The sequence below is a fragment of the Pyrus communis genome, chromosome 9, assembly GCF_041283825.1.
Source record: "Pyrus communis isolate YQ-2024b chromosome 9, ASM4128382v1, whole genome shotgun sequence".
Lineage (NCBI taxonomy): Eukaryota > Viridiplantae > Streptophyta > Magnoliopsida > Rosales > Rosaceae > Pyrus > Pyrus communis.
This window is the reverse complement of record NC_142573.1, coordinates 14,951,554-14,972,636: the sequence shown is the minus strand read 5'-3', so window position 1 is coordinate 14,972,636 and position 21,083 is coordinate 14,951,554. Positions and strand designations below refer to the sequence as shown.

General features: G+C 38.1%; 4 protein-coding genes and 1 non-coding gene across 9 annotated transcripts; 3 read left to right on the top strand and 2 right to left on the bottom strand.

The window, feature by feature from the left end:
- Positions 1–4,961: 4,961 nt before the first annotated feature.
- LOC137740348 (glyoxylate/hydroxypyruvate reductase A HPR2) lies at positions 4,962–8,012 on the bottom strand. The gene is made up of 2 exons (XM_068480213.2): positions 7,408–8,012; positions 4,962–6,143 (listed from the first exon to the last, which is right to left on the bottom strand). The coding sequence occupies exons 1-2, from the start codon at positions 7,828–7,830 to the stop codon at positions 5,625–5,627; spliced, it is 942 nt and encodes a 313-aa protein (XP_068336314.2). The 5' UTR covers positions 7,831–8,012; the 3' UTR covers positions 4,962–5,624.
- A 1,005-nt stretch (positions 8,013–9,017) lies between these two features.
- On the top strand, positions 9,018–11,292 carry LOC137739655 (putative E3 ubiquitin-protein ligase RHC1A). Of its 2 annotated transcripts, none has more exons than XM_068479306.2 (2): positions 9,018–9,151; positions 9,997–11,292. In XM_068479306.2, the coding sequence occupies exon 2, from the start codon at positions 10,112–10,114 to the stop codon at positions 11,063–11,065; it is 954 nt and encodes a 317-aa protein (XP_068335407.2). In that variant the 5' UTR covers positions 9,018–9,151; positions 9,997–10,111; the 3' UTR covers positions 11,066–11,292. The 2 variants fall into 2 exon arrangements, with proteins under 2 accessions (XP_068335407.2, XP_068335406.2); XM_068479305.2 differs by having other exon boundaries at positions 9,021–9,151; positions 10,041–11,292.
- A 4,677-nt stretch (positions 11,293–15,969) lies between these two features.
- Positions 15,970–18,911, top strand: LOC137738648 (rop guanine nucleotide exchange factor 12). Of its 4 annotated transcripts, none has more exons than XR_015966963.1 (8): positions 15,970–16,668; positions 16,765–16,881; positions 16,985–17,139; positions 17,230–17,304; positions 17,406–17,678; positions 17,774–18,094; positions 18,241–18,730; positions 18,835–18,911. XR_015966963.1 is itself a non-coding variant. In XM_088700568.1 (7 exons), the coding sequence occupies exons 1-7, from the start codon at positions 16,422–16,424 to the stop codon at positions 18,661–18,663; spliced, it is 1,614 nt and encodes a 537-aa protein (XP_088556694.1). In that variant the 5' UTR covers positions 16,149–16,421; the 3' UTR covers positions 18,664–18,911. The 4 variants fall into 4 exon arrangements, 2 of the variants coding, with proteins under 2 accessions (XP_088556694.1, XP_068334225.2); XR_015966962.1 differs by having other exon boundaries at positions 15,980–16,668; positions 17,403–17,678; XM_088700568.1 differs by having other exon boundaries at positions 16,149–16,668; positions 17,403–17,678; positions 18,241–18,911.
- Positions 18,912–19,065: 154 nt separating this feature from the next.
- Positions 19,066–20,629, bottom strand: PSAH2 (photosystem I subunit H2). The gene is made up of 3 exons (XM_068480165.2): positions 20,404–20,629; positions 20,167–20,293; positions 19,066–19,425 (listed from the first exon to the last, which is right to left on the bottom strand). The coding sequence occupies exons 1-3, from the start codon at positions 20,529–20,531 to the stop codon at positions 19,246–19,248; spliced, it is 435 nt and encodes a 144-aa protein (XP_068336266.2). The 5' UTR covers positions 20,532–20,629; the 3' UTR covers positions 19,066–19,245.
- Positions 19,849–19,922, top strand: TRNAT-AGU (transfer RNA threonine (anticodon AGU)). The gene has a single exon. It is a non-coding gene; the product is annotated as a tRNA-Thr (tRNA).
- Positions 20,630–21,083: the final 454 nt, after the last annotated feature.

Below are 21,083 nucleotides of genomic sequence, written 5' to 3'. Positions count from 1 at the left end.
ACTTCTATCTTTAAATTCTATTTTTTTCTATAAATGTTTCATATTTTTTTTTTTTAAATTCTATTTTTTTCCTATAACTTCCTAAGTCATTATACAACATTAAATTTACAACATTAAATTAAATTAAGTAACATGAAACAACATTAAACAATATGAAACAACATTAAGTAATATTAACCAACATAAAAATTATACAACTGTTACAGTCCTATTAGATTAGGAATGTGATTGTGTAAATCCTATTAGGAGTAGATTACCTATTAAATGTTGTAATCCTTAAGGTTAAGGAATTAATCTTCCCTACTACTATAAATAAAGGCACAATAGAATGGAATAACATACACCTCACAATTACACAACTCTCTTCTCTCTCTATTCTGCACTTTCTCCCTCTCTCTATGGTCTCCATAATTGTTTAGTAAATTATGCCTACAAGATCTTCAATCAGGGGAGTATTATGTTTTAATCATTCTGTTTGTGATTAATTTACTATTTTGAATTGATCTACATGTTATTTATTCAATTTAATTTTTCTATGTTGAACGTGATACAACACATTGGAGATGAAATTCCGGCTTTCCGAGAAGAATCTTGTACAAATTCCAAGGCTTTTGTTGTTTTCTGCCAATCAGGTACGCTTAAAATAAAGTAAGATATTTGAAATAACCGTGAAGCATGAAAACATTCCCCATGATGCATAAACCCCCATATGTTTATATTTTCCTTCCGATATATATATTGTATATGTTTATATATTTGTCAATATATATATATATATATATATTTGTTTCATGCATTACGCAATTTTTGCTATGTGGATTTTGTGAGTCAAAGAATCGGAATAAAATAGAAGCATAATTTTTTTATTATTTTTTGGGGCTTCTGAAAACCCTAAAAAATAGAAATCCGAAAAATTGAAAAACAAAGAATGGGAAATTTTTTGGGCAGGCCACGGCCTGGATTTTTGAAGTTGTTGGACCCGTATGCTTGGGTTCCACAAGATTGGGCCTGCAGCCTCAATCTGTGCATGCCTCACCAGACGCCATACCTACCGGGCTTCTGCATCCTGTCCCAAAGCCTTGCGCTGACTGGGTCTGCTCCCACGTCCACCAGAAGCCAGCGAAAGCTGGGCTTCTTTCACGCCTTAGCCCAAAGGCAGCGAATGCTGGGCTTTTGTTCTCCTGCAGCAGCTTATGAGCTGCTGGGCTCCACCTACTCTTTCGGCCCAAATGCTGCAGCAAGCCTGCAGTGGACTAGGCTGCCTGGCAGCCGTGCCCCCAAGCCCAATAACCTGCAATTTTTTTGCACGGCCGTGTATTGCAGCCAGCCCACACATGCTAGGTTGCATCATTTTTTCGACCCGATGCCATATATTGGCATCTGCGTCTTCTTAACCATACCTAAATATTTTTGGTTAAAGCCACACTATGCTATATTTTCGTTATTGCTTGGCACGAAGTCAATCGAAGTTAATATGATCCGAATGTCATTATTTTGCTTCTACGATCGACTCCGAATGGTCTCGATCTATTAAATTAATTAAAAGTAACATGTTGTCCATTAATCTGATAATTAATCCAAAATTATTGACCTGAAGATCACTTTTGGACATTATCGATTCAATAATTTATTTCTATTCTTTGAACTTTTGACATCCTTTCGTAGTCCGAAGTGCTCACACTTGAGTTCTTAAAGAACCTCAAATCCACTACACTTAAATCAGCATATTGCATTATATGTTCTTATAGGAACCTCTACTTTATGAACTAAACTTTCATAAACTAAATTGAACTGGTAGTTTCAAATTTAGTGCCTTTGAAACATAGTTTTCATAAAACAATACACCCATGAAAACCCAACGTTTTTCATTCAAACCATGTCATAGAACTCAAATGTTCTCACTTTGATGCTTATGGATTATTCATTCCCATAGCACCAATCACAATATTGTTCCCTCTAATTCAGTGGATTGTTGAACCGTCACAAGTTTGATTTTCCTGCTTTGGATGTTTCTATTGGAAACCACTTTATGTGGGTACAAGACGTGAATCTCCACTTGACTATCAAGAAGCTGAGAAATCCTTGAAGCCAACAATGGCATGGAAGAGCTGAATAAGCCTTCGCCATGATCTTCATTCGAAGACTTATGCCCAAAGCATTACAGATGGATATACCTCCCAAACGAGGATTCCATGGCTCTTTGGTTTGCTCCTATGGACTGTGTGATCATACGACATATTGCCTGAAGCACACCATGATTACATCCATGAATGAGTACAATTCTGAAGTTTATAAATCCGATCGAATTTTGACTAGAGATTACTTTTCTCATCCTTCCATGTTTCTAACTCGCCTTGAAGCAGCATTGTAGAAAGTGGAAGTTTACCAAATTCTCGAATCTGATTACTACCACAAACATATGGTAGAATCAGGGCCTGCCAAGGTGTGGCATCATGCCCGAAGCGTGATCATTGGCACCTAAGACCTAAAACTTCAAGAATAAGGGATAGTATTCCCAAACCTTAACCCTGCAGAATCTACTTCCGTCTTGATAGAATAGATCATTGGTTATGCACCTATTCGTGCATCTACCAATGTTGTTGAGGACTACCATTCTCGTAGTCAATATGTGAGACTAATTTTGCTCCACCAACCATCGTTGGAAAAACAAAATTTGACATGGATGGCCTTGTTGGTCGAATCCCCTTAGTAAACCATTTACTTTGTGAACATTTTTCTACGTTCTTGGATTCAAGTTTGGTGTATGTTTTACTTATGGATAATCTTATTGATGTTGTTCTCAAATATGAGTTAATTGAATCATGTTTCTTAATACATGTGACCGATTCAATTAAACACGTGATTAGGTAGGAATGTGGGGAAGTTAGTTGTCTGGATGAATGCGTACTACGCACACTAACTTTACACCTAAATCACATCTCTAACAACGACTTCAGGTCTATCCAACCTGATTAAGAGCACTGGCACACTCCTCGTTGTATGAATGGTACGATGTACACTCCATGTCATTCAATTCGAAAGATCTGCACATCGAATTTTCGATCTGTAACTTCGTAAGGCCTTATTATGTTTCTAGAGCAACATAATAAAATTTTGTGACAATTCGACGGTCGGATCTCCGCGTAAATTTAAGTGGGGGGCAACCATAAAACTATGTTAAAATGATTCGGGGCATCAAAATTAGCTAAGAATGGCATTTTGGGTTTTTGGCCCGAGTCGCCGCCACGCCCCGTTGTTGGTCGTCGTGAGCACTACGGTACACCATTGCACGCACCACCACGTGCCCCACGCATGGTTAGAATCGGTTGGAATATTTTATCCTAATACGAAATATTTTGTTAACTATCATCAGACGAAATATTTCATTAACTCACAGAATATACGTTGACGTTGTTAAGGAATATTCCAAGAATCTAATGAAATATTTCTTGTCTTCTCCCTCACTCCGATTGCCGACGTCGGCGACGTCTGACATCTACCATCATAATCGTCGGAAAAATGGAAATTCTCGTCAGTTTCTGAAAAAAAATTAAATCGCTACAACTTCTTCGATTCTCACCAAACAACCATATGAATATTATCACTGCATATAATCAACATTATCACGATATGCACATTATCAAAAATAACAATAGTATATCAAAGTTTCATACAAATGATTATATCAGTTATAAACATACCAAGTATAACATATATTTCACAAAGCTTAAACAAGACATACCCCAATAATGATAAGTTCCACAAAAAACCTCCTACTTTGATTCCAAGACTAAAACAAAGATCCACGTCACTACCGTAATAACTAAACTCAGAAAGCTCCTTGATCACTCCTAAATCACCGTGTTAACTCTTCTACTTTTTTATTTCTTTTTCCCCCACTTTCTGCTGCCCTAGGAGAACCGTATTGCATGCACCACTTGCAGCCTATTCTTTTGCGCGATGTAAAATAATGGGGCATATTGCTCCTAATCTATTACTACAAATGCATGGAAAAGGTGTCATACACTATCAAAGACCACCTCTCATCTCCCTTTACACGAAAAGTGCTCACAAGCACCTTAAAACCTCAATATAAAATATAAAAGGAGAGAGCTATAAACCGTGATGTGCCACGTTAAGGTATAGCTTCCAACAGTAAGCAAACTATAACTAATGAAAGAGCACCTTTTGCCCTCATCCTAATATTAGGGTTCTCCTACCAAAACCTCTATCTTATAACCAATCTAAAGTAGCCACCTCAATGTCACTTAGTATTACAGTCTAATGGTATTCTTCTTCACTTGTAAGTGAGTGGTCTTAGGTTCGATTCTCCCCCAAAGATGAATTTGAACCACATTATTGTTAACCCATTGTGAGGCTAAACCCACCCCCTACTGATAAATAACAACATATGGCTCATACTGGAGCTTAACTCATACGAATAAGGATGGAAAGTTCTAGAAGAAATTACAAGGATAAATTAATGAACATGAATATTGATGGCTAACGGTGAAAATGAACGGTTGACAATTTGTTGTAGTGGCTCTTAATGATGCTATAGACCACATAAACTTACACACACACACACACACACACACACACACGTGTTCTCATTGAGCGTAAATGGGCCTTTTATTATTATTTTAAAAAAATGACTAACTTCAAAATTTACTAAAAAAATAATATGATTTTGCTAAAAAAATATACATTTTTCCTTTGGTGGTCTTGAATGAGGATCTAGTGATAGAATTGCATTGGAGAGACGCCGATATTGTTTAGTTTTTTTTAACTCGTCTGTTTCCATAAAAAAAAACAAAAAAAATATTGAAAAAGAGATTAAAAGTAGTTTTGACAAATTACGAGGGGGCATGTGCCCCTGGCCTCATCAAATTCAACCTGGGAAGGAGCACTGCTCTAACTAATTTAGTTAAGCTCGATCTCCATAGAAGAAGTGGAGTACATTAAGAAAATAAAACAACAATTAGTATTCAATGTGCATCCTTCTAATTACAATACTTGCATATAATCGAAAAGGAAAATACAATGTTGATTCTTTGAAATTCAGCTAGTACAGTGTTAGATTTGAGACGCACGATTATACACTTTGAATGGTGGATGTTTGTTTGCGTTGGACCTTATTGGTTTGGGCTTATACAACAAAGGTTCAATCCAAAGGCTTAAAAGCCCAACAAACAAACAAATAAGCAAAACAAACTTACAACTGTTTTCATCACATTCCTTTTCTATTTCTCTCCTCTCATTTGCCTCTTTCTTCTTCCTTCTCTCTTTTGAGGGAACTTTGAAGTTGCAGTCTCTTCTTTTTAGGTTAAAGGAGAGATCTTTTGGCCTGCGAGTATCAAGCTGAATGCATATGAGAGGTTCCAAGCAGCTGCGAAGCAAAGCAAAAAGACTTGTTAATGAACCATCCTTAGTCTAACTACATCCAGAAAAATATAACTGATTGGATAAACGGGTGAAATCATCTCTAGTCAAGCAGAAGCCTGTTTGCGTTTAAGATTCATTTGCCGATTCTTGGAACAACGGTTCTTAATTGAAGAAGATTAATGGTATCTGATCAAGACGATGCTGCCTTCAACAAACTTTTCCTTTAGATACCATAACTGTTAAACCACTGGCGTCAACAATGGCTTGTTCAAAAAATGAGCCTCAAGATTCCCAATCACAAGGTCAGCCATGGCAGTGTCTGTTTCCACAGTGTCACTTCCTACATGAGGTAAGAGTACCACATTCTCGAGCTGAAACAGTTGCTCAGGTACATCTGGTTCATTTTCATAAACATCGAGCCCAGCACCACCTAACCGGCCTTCTAGCAGTGCAGATACCAGCTCAGATTCATCAACATGAGGACCCCTCCCAATGTTAATGAGAATACCCATCGGACCCAAAGCATCAATGACTTCACGATTAATAATGTGGCGGGTCTCTTGAGTTAATGGGCATACAACAACCAGGATATCACAGTTGGAGGCCAACTCCACAACAGTTGGATAGTATTTGTACTTTAAATCTGGTTTTTCTGTTCTGGAGTAGTATGCGATTGGACAGCTAAAAGCCTCGGCTCTCTTGGCAACTGCTTTTCCAATTCTTCCCAATCCAATGATGCCCACTGTTTTTCCAGTGAACTGAAATGAAAGAAAAACTATTAAAATTATAACGAAGAACAGATTCAGGACAGACATGTAACTTGCTTGCAGTTACTAACTTCACAAATAACTCTGTTTCAGGAAGAAAACACAAACTACTGCTGAATTTTTTTTTTTTTTTTTTTTTATCAACTTAACATTTCATATTAAAGCTGCATCTAACTTCTGTCACAAAATTACTGCACTTACACCACCCTATAAACACATAATGGGCATCCTGCCATGATTAGTTGAAAAACGTCTCCAGTTACCATTGAAAATATATAGCATTTTCTTTCATTAAATGCGCAACAACGCTGAATGCAGCACATCAACAGTTTACAATTTCTTTGCAAACCAGTTTTACAATGCAGTATGTTAAATTGAAAATTCAGAATGAACTACATTAGTTCAATCTACGAAATTCAGTAATTTAATCAAATCAAGACTAATAATCTGCATTCTCTCATGTTAAACACGGAGCTAGGAATGCATAAAATGAACAACAACAGTAGACTATGCCTTCCCAAACCAATTTTCAAATCTATCATTGTTAAATTTGAAACTTAGAACCTCAGTTATGCAAACAGCAAAGCTTCAACATACACAAAGACCAAGAATAAAGCAGCCAATGAGTCAGAATTTTCCAACCAATGAACTAAACGCGGTACACTCCATAACCAAAAAGGAAAACGATGTGCATACACAGACTCAGAGAATAAGAAATCGACAACGCCAGCAAGAATGCCTTGTTGCATTGGTAGAAGGACCAGTCCAGACAAGAATCAAAAACAGATGACCTGCAGTACACTGACTAGTGACTACAATCTCACCCATTTTACCTTAGCTGGCTCAGTGTCATCCTAAATGCATCACTATTACAAAATCGATTTCAATAAAGACTAACAACTGGAGACATCTTCGAGTGAGTAATGCTTTTCGAGCGACAACTAATTTTCACCTGCAGATGCAGGCACTACTTAGCTCTTGCCACTGCACAACAAGTTGAACATCAAATCCACAACCTCATGTCATGATGTTCTTGAATCTTAACAGTAAAGTCATATAAAAAAATCACCCTTTCAACTTTTCAATATCCATATCACATTTCTTATTCCTCTCTTTTTTACTTCAACAATTGGTTTCTTTACCACAATCTCCAATTCTCTTAAAACATTTTAAGAAATTAGTTGTCAATCCACAAGCAATAATTATAAAAACATATCAAATTCAAATTATGTCTAAAACAGTAAAAAAACAAAACCTTGGTGGTCAACTTGTAGTCGCCGTTCTTCCACCCCCCACTCCTCACATACCCATCAGCCTCACAGAACCGTCGCAACACAGCCAACGCCAACCCAATCGCAAGGTCCGCCACGTCGTCGGTCAAAACGTCCGGCGTGTTCGTGACCCGAATACCCTTTTCCCTACACATGTCCAAATCCACCTTATCGATTCCGACGCTGAAGCTGGCGATGATCTCCAGCTCCGGCAGCGCCTCGATGAGCCCGACGTCGGCTCCGTTCCCAGCATTGCCGATGACGGCTCGGATGGCGCCGGAGTGGGCCTTGAGGAACTCCGCTCTTTCAGGGGCGGTCCAGAGCTTGAGGAGGTTGAAGCGCCTCTCGAGCTCTTGCTCTAAGTACGGGGACATTGGTACTGGCATGAGGACGCCGACGGACTCCATTGATGGATTTGGAGAGGGATTTGATTGGTTGTGGGTTTTTTGGGTGCCCCAGATATCAAAACGGTTGGAGAGGTTGGGAATTGGTGAACTAATAGTGGTGGTAGTGACTGGTCTGGGTGGCAGCGTTGGGTGGGTGGGTACCGCGCCTCTGCGGGAGGACAGGTAAGATGATGACGTTTTGTTGGATGGAGTCAAATTGCAGAACTAGACATGATAAAAAGTCAAATTACAAAGTGGAACATAATATACCACAAATTACACTTACGTCACCCACTATTTTTTGAGGTTTTACTTTCGTCTCTCTAAGTTGAATTTTCACAATATTTTGAACTGCGAACATGTAACATCCCACGACGTTCAGGGGAGTGATTCTTATATGTATATTCCCATTCCTACTTAGCACAAGGCCTTTTGGGAGCTCACTGGCTTCGGATTCCGTAGGAACTCCGAAGTTAAGCGAGAAGGGGGCTAGAGCAATCCCATAATGGGTAACCCACTGGGAAGTTGCTCGTGAGTTCCCAAAAACAAAACCGTGAGGGAATGGTAAGCCCAAAGCGGACAATATCGTGCTACGGTGATGGAGCGGGCCCGGGAAGTGATCCACCCCGGGCCAGGATGTGACAGAACATCTACATTCGCAATACTCCAACGTCAATTCTAAAAGAGATTCCTCTCCAAGTTGAATTTTCGTCTCTCTAAGTTGATTTGTTATCATAATTTACTATATAGTTCATAGTATTGACTGTTTAAAATTTATTTGATTTTACGCCATATAACTTACTAAATTTCTTTGTTTTTCAAAGGTAAAAGTTCTCAATTATTGTTCAATGAACATTAATTATTTCTTTTTTGATATAAGTATTCGTATAAAATATAACATTTACTTACTTGTTTATGAAGAAAAATAACAAAACCAAATTGGGTGGGGTAGATGGATTGGCTTGAGCCCTATTCTAATTAAAATTTAATGAGTAAATTACAGTTTGCACTCTCAAGTTTAGGTGCAATTACAATCTCGTACTACATTTTTAAAATATTATTATTAATCGCATACATTTATAGTTGTTTAATGTAAAATTTGAGGACTAAAATGTTTAAGATTTGACTTGACTTGTCTAAGTCTTTATTTTGTCAAGTACAGGCGCTCAATTCCAGCCGCAGGATCAAATTAACGGGTGTGATGTAACAGAAGATCAATCTGAAGGAAGATACTAGACAGGGAGAGAGAGAGGAGAGGAGAGAGAAAACACAGCGTTCATTTCGTCGCACCATCGATACGGAAACAGTCTCAGATATTTGAGCATACATTCGCCTTCTCAAGGTTAGGGTTTTCCTTTTTGCACTATACATATATATATATATATATATATATATATATGTATGTATGTATGTATGAAATATTTTTGATGGTTTTATGAATCTGAAGTTAGTGTTATCCTTGTTGTTTCAAGTTTCTGAATTTCCTGCTGCAAAATAAGACTAGTGTTTTTCTTTCATATTTTATTTTTTTTAATTTGAATTTGCTGATTTTTTAGATGATTAAAGTCTGATCTTGGCTTTAATTTAGCTGACTATTATGGTATTTTTAATACGGAATTACTGATTGTTTAGATTCAACCAATGATCATCCTGAAATCGATGGATTGGATTCGACCTCGAATTCGATTTTTGAGTATTTGAATTGGGTAACTGTAATTGTACAGGAAATAAATTGGATTGAAAGTTTAAATATAAAAATATATTTGTTTTTGTTTTACAAAAAGATTATATCTGAGTGATACTGTTGTTGAGCTGATGTGATCATGGTTATAAATTTTGTTTATTTGTTTAATATGGAATTACTCAAGCAATGATCAACTTGAAATAGATGGATGCAATTCGACTCGAATTCTATTTTGGTTTGGAGTATCTGAATTGGGTAATTGTTGTAATCGTATAGGAAATAAAATGGAGTTTGTTTATTTGTTTATCTAATTGATTTTGGAAACCAATTGTAACAATTTATTTATTTATTTTGTGCATAAATATCTTATACAATCTGAGTTCTAAGTTCTTATGTTCCTGTGTAAGCAGTACGGAATGCAGTTTCAAGTACTTTATATGAACCGCCAATTTCGAACTTGTTTAGGTCCATACTGTATCTTAATGATTTTGAATTTGAAATAGGCGGCTTGACCTTGAATTGCGATCTCCTATGTCACTATGCTCAGGTGATGCTTAAATATTGAGGAGTTCAGGGACGAGACTTGTTTGTACCCATAAATTTCTAAAAGAGGAGAGGATGTCAGGTGGCCGAAACACCCACTGGTGTTACAATTGCAGGCACCCATTTCGGCTGAGAGGGCGAGACGCGGTTTGCCCAGGCTGCGATGGAGGATTTATTCAAGAACTTGATGATATGGTTCATGTCAGCCCAATGGATTTCTTTGGACTGGACAATGATGATGATCGTGACAGGAGGTTCTTGGAAGCTTTCTCAGTGTTGCACCAATTGACAGACAGAAGGCGTAATGATAGCATTAGGGCAAGATCAGATTTAGTTCCTGAGCGCAACCCGGCATTTGCTCCTCTCTTGATTTTTGGTGGCCAAATTCCTTTTCGATTGTCTGGGAACGGCAATTTTGAAGCTCTTTTCAATGGGTCTCCTGGAATAGGCGTGACACGGGGTAACGTGCGGGATTATTTTGTAGGTCCTGGCTTAGAAGAACTATTTGAGCAGCTTTCAGCTAATGACCGGCGAGGCCCTGCCCCAGCCTCCAGAGGTTCAATTGATGCAATGCCTACTGTTAAGATCACAAACAGGCATCTCCGTTCTGATGCGCACTGCCCTGTTTGCAAGGACAAATTCGAGTTGGGATCTGAAGCAAAGCAAATGCCTTGTGACCATCTATACCACACAGATTGTATTGTACCATGGTTAGTACAACACAACTCATGCCCTGTTTGCCGTCAAGAACTCCCTCCACAAGGTTCACCAGGAGCAGGAAGTGGTCATACCACAAGTAGTCGAAGTAGAAGCAGTAGTTTTGGTAGTAACACCAGTGCAAGGGAGAGTGGTAGAGAAAACCAAGGAAGGCGAAATCCCCTCTCTTATTTGTGGCCGTTTCGCTCATCTAGTTCTAGCTCCAGCTCCAGCTCCAGCTCTAGCCATGACCCGACAACTGAAAGTAGTTCATCAACTATGCGCGAACACAATAATCAGATGGGGTATTCAGGATGGCCGTTCGACTTCTAGGGTTAACGGTGTTCACGTTATTGCTTGCTGTCGTTGGGATCAGAATCCATAGCTGTCCATTGAACTAAGCAAATTGCTAGCGGTGAGTAAAGGTTTGAGACCCGTCATCTGTATTACTGTATGTTGTTAAAAGGGTGCTTTTGGTGTTTATTATGCCTCTTTCCATGTAAATGACTGTTTCCTTCTTTTGTGTATTTCTATCTTTTGTGAATCATTTGTGCTTCTAAGTTGTTCTTGATTCCCATGTTATGTTTCATACTCGTTGACTTTTCTTTCGAAGATCCTCCGTACAAGTCAAACTTTAATCTAGACAAGATTACATTTAGAAAATTATTAGATCAGATACATGAATGATTGTGGACTCGTAATTATGATCGCTTCTCGATGAATTATAGCTCAGTCATCTGTTGGAGATGAATTTTTGGATAAACCAGACCTAAAAAAGCAAATTTATCTTAGCTTCTCAATGAATATGATTAAGAAGTTGCCAAGCAAATTCATCTTATGCGTAAAGTTTTGAAATTTGGGTTTTGTTTAGTCGCTTTGCTAATCTTTACATAAGCATATGGATATTGATGGGAACTTTGCTAATCAGAAAATACAGCTAAGGATGACCTGGAGTAGATTAAAACAACAAAATCAAAACTGTTGATTAAAACAACAAAATCAAAACTGTTGGCTTTGAATGGTTTGTTAAACATGATCAAATGGAAGTTTCAACATGTTGGCTTTGAAATATTCTACTTTTTTTTTTTTTTTTTTTTTTTTTTTTTTTTTTTTTTTTTTTTTTGAGCAAATGATATTATCTACACTAAGAAGAGGGGTAGGGTTTACTCATAATAGGTTAGCAATAATGTAGTTTAAATTCGATTTTGACAAGTAAGGATGAATACTACTAGATGGTAGTATTAAACTATATTTCATTGTTTTAAAGAAAAACAAATTACAGTATGCTTTTTTATTCTTATTCGATATTTTTGAACTCACTCACTATCACTACGTGATAAAATTAATAAATTCTTAATGGGGATCAAAATTTGGAATCCAACTTCTATTGTCCATTGTCGTGCTGAAGGGTCCACAGTTGTTAATATGTTTACATCAAGCAAAACAACACCGTCAAGTATCAATCACGAATAAATGATATTTTTCTTTTAAATAAACAGAAATACCACTAGACAACCATAATTAATATATTTTTATTGCATTCTTAAAACCAAAAGACTCTTTGCTGTTAGATAGGTAGGCCGTTAATGCATTGGAGAACTGGTAATCAACCACGAATGAATGATGTTTCTCTTTCCCTCCTACTTATAAGGCCATCTCCCATTGAAATGGCTAAATATAATCTTGTTCAGAATTATAACCCTTCAAAAAATTATTTTTAAATAAATGTGTCAGACCATACTTATATACCATCTCAGGGGCAAAACATAGCTCCCTAAATTAAAGTTTTAAGTTTATATTTAAATTTATTGGTCAATTTAATTAAACGACTTTTGAATGTTTTCAAATTTAGTCGTTGAATTTAAATCAATTATTGCAACTAAGCAGCTGGGCTCCAAAAAAAAGGTTAAGAGGGAGCTACATTTGACTAGTGATAGAGATTTTACCACACACGCAAACGGGTTAAAACCTCCTATATTACTTGCAAGAATGACAAGGTTGTTGTAGTATAAAATGGTTCTTGCAAGGTCGTTCTCCACAAGGATTATTAAACAATTCGAAACAAACCAAATTCCAATTAATTATTGTAAAGCAGAAAATTGAGATGATTGGTTTTATAATCTACTTAAATTAAAACGAATTTAATTAATAAAAATAAACTAATCTGCAATATTCAAGATGAAGGAAAAAGAAAACTGTTTTGGAAAAATCAAATTAAGAAAGCACTAGGGTTCCACCATCACCTAGCAATCCTATGTATTTTTACCAATTACTTATGATCTACACATGTCACTTTGAAGGTTAGGTTTTTCTAATTTATATTCTACTTGGAACCTCCAACATAGAACGTATATCTAACATACAACCCGTCCGGACGTTCGGATCAAATCTGAACATGAGATACTCATTATGTTTTATGAAAACCCTTTGAAAAACCATGCAACCCTTAAGATGTGGTGTTATCTTAAGTGAAATTACAATTATTAATCACAAGAAGCTAACATCAATTTCAGGGAACCTTCCGACCAAAATTGTATCAAATTACTTTTCTAAAGATCCTAATGGTGATTAGGCATTAAGACAATTAGATAGTTTTAAGCATGATGATCAATAATTCAAAGTATGCATGCAATCAATCATAAGCAATTAAATAAAAATCACATATTCATGCTAAGGCTTACGACTTCACCCTAGCAAAAGGAATTAGTTACGCATATTTATAATTGAAATCATAAAAAATATTATTAAGAATAAAAGGAATGAAAACACCTTAAAGTAGAAAATCTCCAAGAACCCTAGCCAAGTTCTCTGTCTCCCAAGGTAGCATAAAAGAAAGCATTCCCTAGATTAAGAATGGCCAAGCCTTTTTAATATCTCCCTAAAGCCAGCACACAAACCCTAACAACCAAGTATTTTATTCCCACTAAGAAACTAAATAATAATAAAATAAAATAGAAAATAAAACCCTAATTAAACTAGGAGAATCTGCCAAGTACTTGTCCAATCACGTTTTAGCCTCAAATCTCCTCCAAATCCGGCCCATAATAGCTTGTCTTAAGGATTAGGACGTTTTGAACACATTTCCAGAAGGCCATGAACCCATCCGAGGTCATCTTGGGCTCCAAAACGTAATTCAAGCCCAAAACGTCAATATTCCAGCACTACGCATTGCTCCTTTATTTCATCGCTAGAAAATAACCGATTGGTAGAAAAATCTGATATTTTGATATGATCAAGCCAAGTGACTCACGAACGTCCTGCAATTAAAAGTACTCCAAAATTCGTCCATTTGACCATGTTTTGCTCCAGAGGAAGTCGAAAATCCTATATTATAAATACAATTCAAAGTATCACACAATTCTTCCAAATTATTAACCAAAATATACTAAGAATAGGGTAAAATATACTCATCAACTAGCCTAAGGCCATCTCCAACTGACCCGGCTAAAGGGCCAATGGCTAAAAATAGCTTCAAATGATACGAAAACTGACCCGGCTAAAGGGCCAATGGCTAAAAATAGCTTCAAATGATACGAAAACTATCTCCAACCAAGGACTAGCCCAAAAGGCTTGTGGGCCTCACTATGCCAAAACCCCCAAATCAGGCCAAAGGGCTAGCCATTTCCAGCTAATTAGCCTGCCCTCCAACCCAGCCCACTTGCACTCCAACAGTAACTTGACGTCAGCTAGCATCATGCAGACGTCAGGTAGCCGTTGGAATTTGAATTTTTTTTTTTTTTGGACAAATTTTTTTTTCCTATAAATACCTAAGTCATTCCTACACCATTCCATACTATCTTACCTCATTTTATTTCAATTCTTCACATTCTATTCTCTTATCTCTTCCAATGATATTTCCTTTAATTTTTTCAATAATTTTCAAATAGCCACATTTGCAATGAAAGAAATGGCTTAGACCCGAAGCAGAGCCAATTACTACGACTGTGACATCCCACATCGCCCAGGGGAGTGATCCTTAAATGTATATTCTCATCCCTACCTAGTACGAGGCCTTTTGGGAGCTCACTGGCTTTGGGTTCCGTAGGAACTCCGAAGTTAAGCGAGAAGGGGGCTAGAGCAATCTCATGATGGGTGACCCACTGGGAAGTTGCTCGTGAGTTCCCAAAAATAAAACCGTGAGGGAATGGTAAGCCCAAAACGGACAATATCGTGCTACGGTGGTGGAGCGGGCCCGGGAAGTGATCCGCCCCGGGCCCGGATGTGACAATTTGGTATCAGAGCCAATCCCTGCCCGGAAGTGTGCCGACGAGGACGTCGGGCCCCTAAGGGGGGTGGATTGTGACATCCCACATCGCCGAGGGGAGTGATCCTTAAATGTATATTCCCATCCCTACCTAGTACGAGGCCTTTTGGGAGCTCACTGGCTTCGGGTTCCGTAGAAACTCCGAAGTTAAGCGAGAAGGGGGCTAGAGCAATCTCATGATGGGTGACCCACTGGGAAGTTGCTCGTGAGTTCCCAAAAACAAAATCGTGAGAGAATAGTAAGCCCAAAACGGACAATATCGTGCTACGGTGGTGGAGCGGGCCCGGGAAGTGATCCGCCCCGGGCCCGGATGTGACAACGACGGAGTAAGTGTTTGATTTAATTAACCATATTAATTCATGTGGTGACAAGTGACACTCAACATATGTCCGAAAACCTTATTTTAATATGGTAGTTTAATTTAAGTAAAATAATAAATTCTGTTTGGTCTATGGCCCTTTGGCCCCCTCAGTTAGAGATGATTTTTTTTCAAAAGACTATGTTTGGCCTATGACCCTTTATCCCCCTCGATTGGAGATCATATAAAATATAGTCTGATATTGTTCATTAAAATATAATGTATGCAGGGCTATAAGGCTAAACATAGCCATTTGGCCCTCCTTTGGTTGGAGATGTCCTAATGTCCCTATGGCCAAATAATGGCCTAGTGGGCTCCATAAAATTATAGCTCGATCATCAATTGAAAATGAGTTTTTGGACAAATCAGATTATTTTTTGGCATTTGAACTTTTAGCCCTCTTCATCGGAGATGGCTAATGAAATTGAATATTCTATGGGAGGAGCTGGAGCTGCTATTGACCAACCGGAACCGTCCACTTAAGAGAGAGAGGAGTGGTAAATTAGAAAAAGCACTGCTGTCTTTCCCGGGATCTTAGCTGCTCTGCGACCGCCACCAAACCTCAACCGTCCAATTCATGCATTCCTCAAGAAGGCCAAAAACCAAACCTCCCCAAAACAACAACATTAACAAAACAACTAGAAACAAAAAAATTATCAAAAACCATTTGTTTTTGCATCCTAATTTCTCACAACATGCACCCCACGTTCCTCCAACCCAACTGAAAAATATCAAAAAAGGAAAACGAAATTAACTAACCCATCAAATCTTCCCAATCATTCACCTCCACATTTCTGTCAAAACTTACCATTTTCTCAGGAAAAAAAAAAAAAAGAAGAAGAAACAACAAGAACAACAGCAACATCAACAACAAAAACCAAGAAGATTAACAAGTCTTGTTTCTTAAGTCATTTGGATTTGGAAGCTCTCTTCCCTCTCCGGCAAGAAATCGCGTAACCGACAAAATAGATCCATCTCTCCCTCCTCGCCCTCCCAATAGGTTGAACAGCAGTCATGCCTTGTTCTCCCTCGTTCATTCTATAAAAGTCTTCGCCAAAAAGCTGAGAATGGTTCGGGCGCTCGAAGAAGAAGAAGAGGATTACAAGTCTAGATTGTATCATTTCAAGGGAATGTATGAGAATACCGGAAGGCATGCAAAGAGCTTGAGCATCGAGAGTGCTACCGCCTTAGAATTTCAGGATGATGATAAGAAGGCTTCGTCGAGAAGTAGTAATGGAGCTCAAGGCCCTAAATCAAGGTTGAGCAAAGAGGAAGCCGCCGCTAGAGAAGCCAGAGAAAAGCAACAGCAAACAGGTGATGATTTGTCAGCCGTATATGACTTGTACTTTGCTGCATACATTTTCTTCTTGAATTATTAATTATTTTTTGCTTGTTGGGTTTTTGATTCAGATATGGAACAGATGAGGGAGAGGTTCGCCAAATTGCTGCTGGGTGAAGATATGTCCGGTGGAGGTAAGGGCGTTTCGTCAGCGTTGGCATTGTCGAATGCTATTACAAATCTTGCCGGTATGTATACCATCAATATGGTTTGTATTACTGCAATGAGAAGCAGATTTTTTTGATTTCTAGATTGCATATCGCTCACGATTACTTTCCTAATGCAATGCAGCTTCTGTTTTTGGGGAACAAACTCGCCTAGAACCCATGTCCGCCGACAGGAAAAAGAGGTGGAGAAAAGAAATAGATTGGTTATTATGTGTCAGCGATTACATAGTTGAATTTGTTCCTTCACAACAGAAGGGCAAGGATGGAACTAACATGGAGGTAAATCTGTTCTCTTTCGTTCCATGTCACATACGCGTATGCACTCGTGTTTCACATTTTCTTAAGAATATGTGTGTTTTGAATTAACAGATAATGGTGACTCGGCAACGAACAGATCTTCACATGAACATCCCTGCGCTGCGTAAGCTCGATGCAATGCTTATTGTAAGTCTTGTTAACCCTTTTTTACTCTCTTCAATGAGACTCGGATCAATGTTTTACGTGGTAATGGATTATGTTTCTGGAACAAAACTTATAATTAGCAGGATTGTCTAGATAACTTCCAAGAAAAGCAAGAGTTCTATTATGTATCCAAAGATGCCGATGAGAAAGAGAAAGGAACTGCAAAGAGAAAGGATGACAAATGGTGGCTACCTACGCCTAAAGTTCCACCAAATGGTTTATCAGATGCCGCACGAAAGTTCATACAGTATCAAAAAGATTGCGTCAACCAAGTGCTTAAAGCAGCTATGGCCATCAATGCTCAAGTTTTAACAGAAATGGAGATCCCCGAAAACTACATTGAATCCCTCCCCAAGGTAAAGAAAGAGGGAACTATCCTCGTTGCTGCGTCACATTACATGAGACTTGATGAGTTCTCTAACCGGGTTCTGATATTGTCGATTTTGTGCAGAATGGGAGGGCAAGTCTTGGTGACTCAATTTACCGGAGCATTACAGTTGATTTCTTTGATCCTGACCAATTTCTTTGCAGCATGGACTTATCATCAGAGCACAAAATTCTAGACCTCAAGAACAAAATGGAGGCTTCCATGGTGATATGGAAGAGAAAGATGAACCAAAAAGATGGGAAATCGGGTTGGGGCTCTGCAGTGAGCTTGGAGAAGAGAGAACTTTTTGAAGAGAGAGCAGAGACAATCTTACTCCTCCTGAAGCAGAGGTTCCCTGGAATCCCTCAATCGTCACTCGACATTAGTAAAATCCAATACAACGCGGTAAGGACATAATTTATGCCTTGATTTTTCCAGTACTAGTGCACATTTTACACACACAAAATACTGCACAAAAATAAGTGAATCACTTATGAAGTATTTGATCATGCTTATGAACTTATGCATATGCTTGTTCTTTGGCTTTACAGGATGTTGGACAGGCTATTCTGGAGAGCTATTCAAGAATACTAGAAAGCTTGGCGTTCACAGTTTTGTCGCGGATCGAAGATGTACTATATGCTGATTTTGCTACTCAGAATCCATCACATGTAGCTTGTAAACGGCCCTATTTAGGAGACGCTACAGTTGAAACTTCTCCGGATAGGTCTTCAAAGGAAGAAAATGCCGGTGGGGAGACACCCGGTTCAATGACACTGTTGGATTTCATGGGTTGGGGCGTGGTTCAATCTGAGACCGAGCCAAAAAAGCACCCGGATGCTGCAGATGAAGGCAAAGACTCTTGTGAGATTAAGCATCCACATATGCAGAAGTTTGCAAACATAGTGACCAACAAGAAGGTTTCCTATCTAGAGACCTTGGGTGGATTGAGAAGTCCAACGGCACGCCACTAACAGCGCCAACAGGGGAAAATCTGAGAAGAAAGAGCGAGAAAATGAGGAACTGACCGAGACAGATACGGTAAGCCTAAGCCTTCAAATGTGAATTTCACAGCACTCATTGGCATCCTTGGAGTTGTGTGATGACTTTATTTTTCATTCTATTCCTTCCTTGTTGTGTAATAGGGAAGAAGAAGGAAGAAAGCCAATGAGGGTTTGTAGACTGACAAAAAATATATAATTTTGATGACTTCTCTTAGACATGTCTTTTTGTTCCTCCCCTGTTCGCACTCCAGATTCTTCACAATGTTTGCAATGTTTTTTCACCGATTTTCTTGATACTGCCGTATCTATTTTGTTGAAATAGGTACTAAATTGAAATCGTACGTCGACAATTGTAGACAAAAAAAAATATCATAACGATCGAACAATAATCTATTAAAATATAAATAGCAGTTCCCAAATATCCTTAACATATTGCCAAATTTAGGGGTTTTAATTCTGCATTAAACGTACTTTACAATTACAAAATAGAGAAGCAATTACACATACACGAGGAAAGGCATGAGAAAATGAGGATTAAATCCCATATAAGAATCAGATCTTGCCACGTGGCCCCAACTTGGGTGGAAGTTGTGGGCCCTTCTTGATTGGTAGAATGTCATCGGAGGCAGTGGCACTAAGGTAGGCAATGGTGGAGGCTCCTCCCAATATCAAGAACTTGAGGAGTAAGCCTCTCTTGGTGAATGGAGCAGCAAATGTCTCAAAGAACTTGCTCTGCAGTCAGATTCAACAACTGAATTGACTCAAACAATGCTTGCTTAAAGGTCAAGAAGTAAATATCTCTTGATCATGATAGAATGCAGGGAAAATTCTAGCAATGTCCCATGAACTGAATGCCTCACTTCGATTAAGCGTTTGAATTTTAATTTGGCACCGAATACGTAATCGTTTAAAATATGTCAATTTGTCGGCCATTCTCACATTTGTTAAATTGACGGCTATTTTCATCTATTCAAATAGAGTAAACGAACATTTAATGTGATAACTTGACGATGAAGACAAATTGACACGTTTAAAATTTGAAAGATGGTTCCTTAAACAGATTAAAAACAGAAAAATAGATCTTTAGTTCAAGAAACATCAATAAATTTTTCCCTACAAACTAGTGAAACATAAATTAACAATTTGTCAACAAAAGCTTTCATAGCTCAGTTGGTTAGAGCACCCGTTTAGTAAGCGGGAGGTCTTGAGTTCAACTCTCAATGAAAGCATTTTTTGTTTTTATTTCTTTCCATTTGGGGAACTTTAACGAAAAGCTCCTGGTATTGTTCACTGTAACGAAAAACCACATTTTTATACTAAAAAGTCAATTTTGGTACTATTCACTTTACCCTTTATTTTGTCATTTTCGTTAAAAGTTTTCAAACATTTTTCATTAGTTTTTCTTTCCATTTTTCCACTTTTGTTTTTAACTGATAAACACATTGAAAGAAACTCTTAAGTTAGTCTCAGAACCTGAAGAGGGTTGTAAGGTGAAGGCGCATCCGAACCATACAAGTCCCACTTCCCGGTGGTGTTGCCCAGATCCTCAAGGTCAAAGTAGACGCTCTTGTCTCCGTACTTGGCCACCACAGCACCACTCCTAAACCACCACAGACCACACCAGTAATATCACTCAACACACCATCACAATGCATACAAGAACAAGAAACAACAAGCATTTACTATTTTCAAATATCCATGTAGTAGTACCTGATGTGTTTGGTTCTGATGCTCTGGCGAGTGGGCTTCACAACAAGCTTTGTTCCGGTGAGGGAGCTTCCGCCGAGGCCGTTAATGGCGGCAGGTTGAACAGCTGCTAGGGTTGCCAAAGATGCCATGGCCTAACAATAATTTTGGTCTACTGCTACTCTTTGAGTATCTGGACTTACTAGTTCTCCTTTTTTGGTTCTTCTGTTTCTCGGTTGGGAGCGTGATTGGTTTTTTAATCTTTTGCATGGATCTTAGCATGACACGTGCGGAGATGGGTTGTGTTTAGAGGATATTGAACTTCACTTACAGGCTGCCACCTGGACTGGAAGCTGGATAAGCCTATCCTTGTTGGATCATATTCACAAATCTACTGCATATTTTATGAGCTGAGAGCCGTGACTTGTTCTTTTATATAGTAGATGCGAATGATAATAATTGTGGTTAGAATTTGATACATCATTTGCAAGGCTATTTCATAACAGCCGTTTGATGATGATCCAACGGATGTAAAAAAAATATATATCAAATCGTGAATATTTTAACTCCTCATTCATATAGTGTATGTATAATGTTATTTATAAATTTAAAATATCGAGTATCTAAAATGTGAAACGAAAATTCATTTTTAGATAAATTTGAAACGAAAATTTGTATAAGTGAAGGGCTCAACAATTGCCTCT

Bases quoted from the DNA above. Each gene is read 5' to 3' on its own strand.
- LOC137740348 (XM_068480213.2), bottom strand. From the start codon at position 7,830: ATGGAGTCCGTCGGCGTCCTCATGCCAGTACCAATGTCCCCGTACTTA. The intron at 6,144-7,407 runs GTTTTGTTTTTT...CTTTCATTTCAG, and splicing joins ACTACAAGTTGACCACCAAG to TTCACTGGAAAAACAGTGGG.
- LOC137739655 (XM_068479306.2), top strand. From the start codon at position 10,112: ATGTCAGGTGGCCGAAACACCCACTGGTGTTACAATTGCAGGCACCCA.
- LOC137738648 (XM_088700568.1), top strand. From the start codon at position 16,422: ATGGTTCGGGCGCTCGAAGAAGAAGAAGAGGATTACAAGTCTAGATTG. The intron at 17,140-17,229 runs GTAAATCTGTTC...TTGAATTAACAG, and splicing joins AGGATGGAACTAACATGGAG to ATAATGGTGACTCGGCAACG. The intron at 17,679-17,773 runs GTAAAGAAAGAG...GATTTTGTGCAG, and splicing joins ACATTGAATCCCTCCCCAAG to AATGGGAGGGCAAGTCTTGG.
- PSAH2 (XM_068480165.2), bottom strand. From the start codon at position 20,531: ATGGCATCTTTGGCAACCCTAGCAGCTGTTCAACCTGCCGCCATTAAC. The intron at 20,294-20,403 runs GTACTACTACAT...GTGGTGGTTTAG, and splicing joins ATCAGAACCAAACACATCAG to GAGTGGTGCTGTGGTGGCCA. The intron at 19,426-20,166 runs GTTCTGAGACTA...ATCTGACTGCAG, and splicing joins CACCTTACAACCCTCTTCAG to AGCAAGTTCTTTGAGACATT.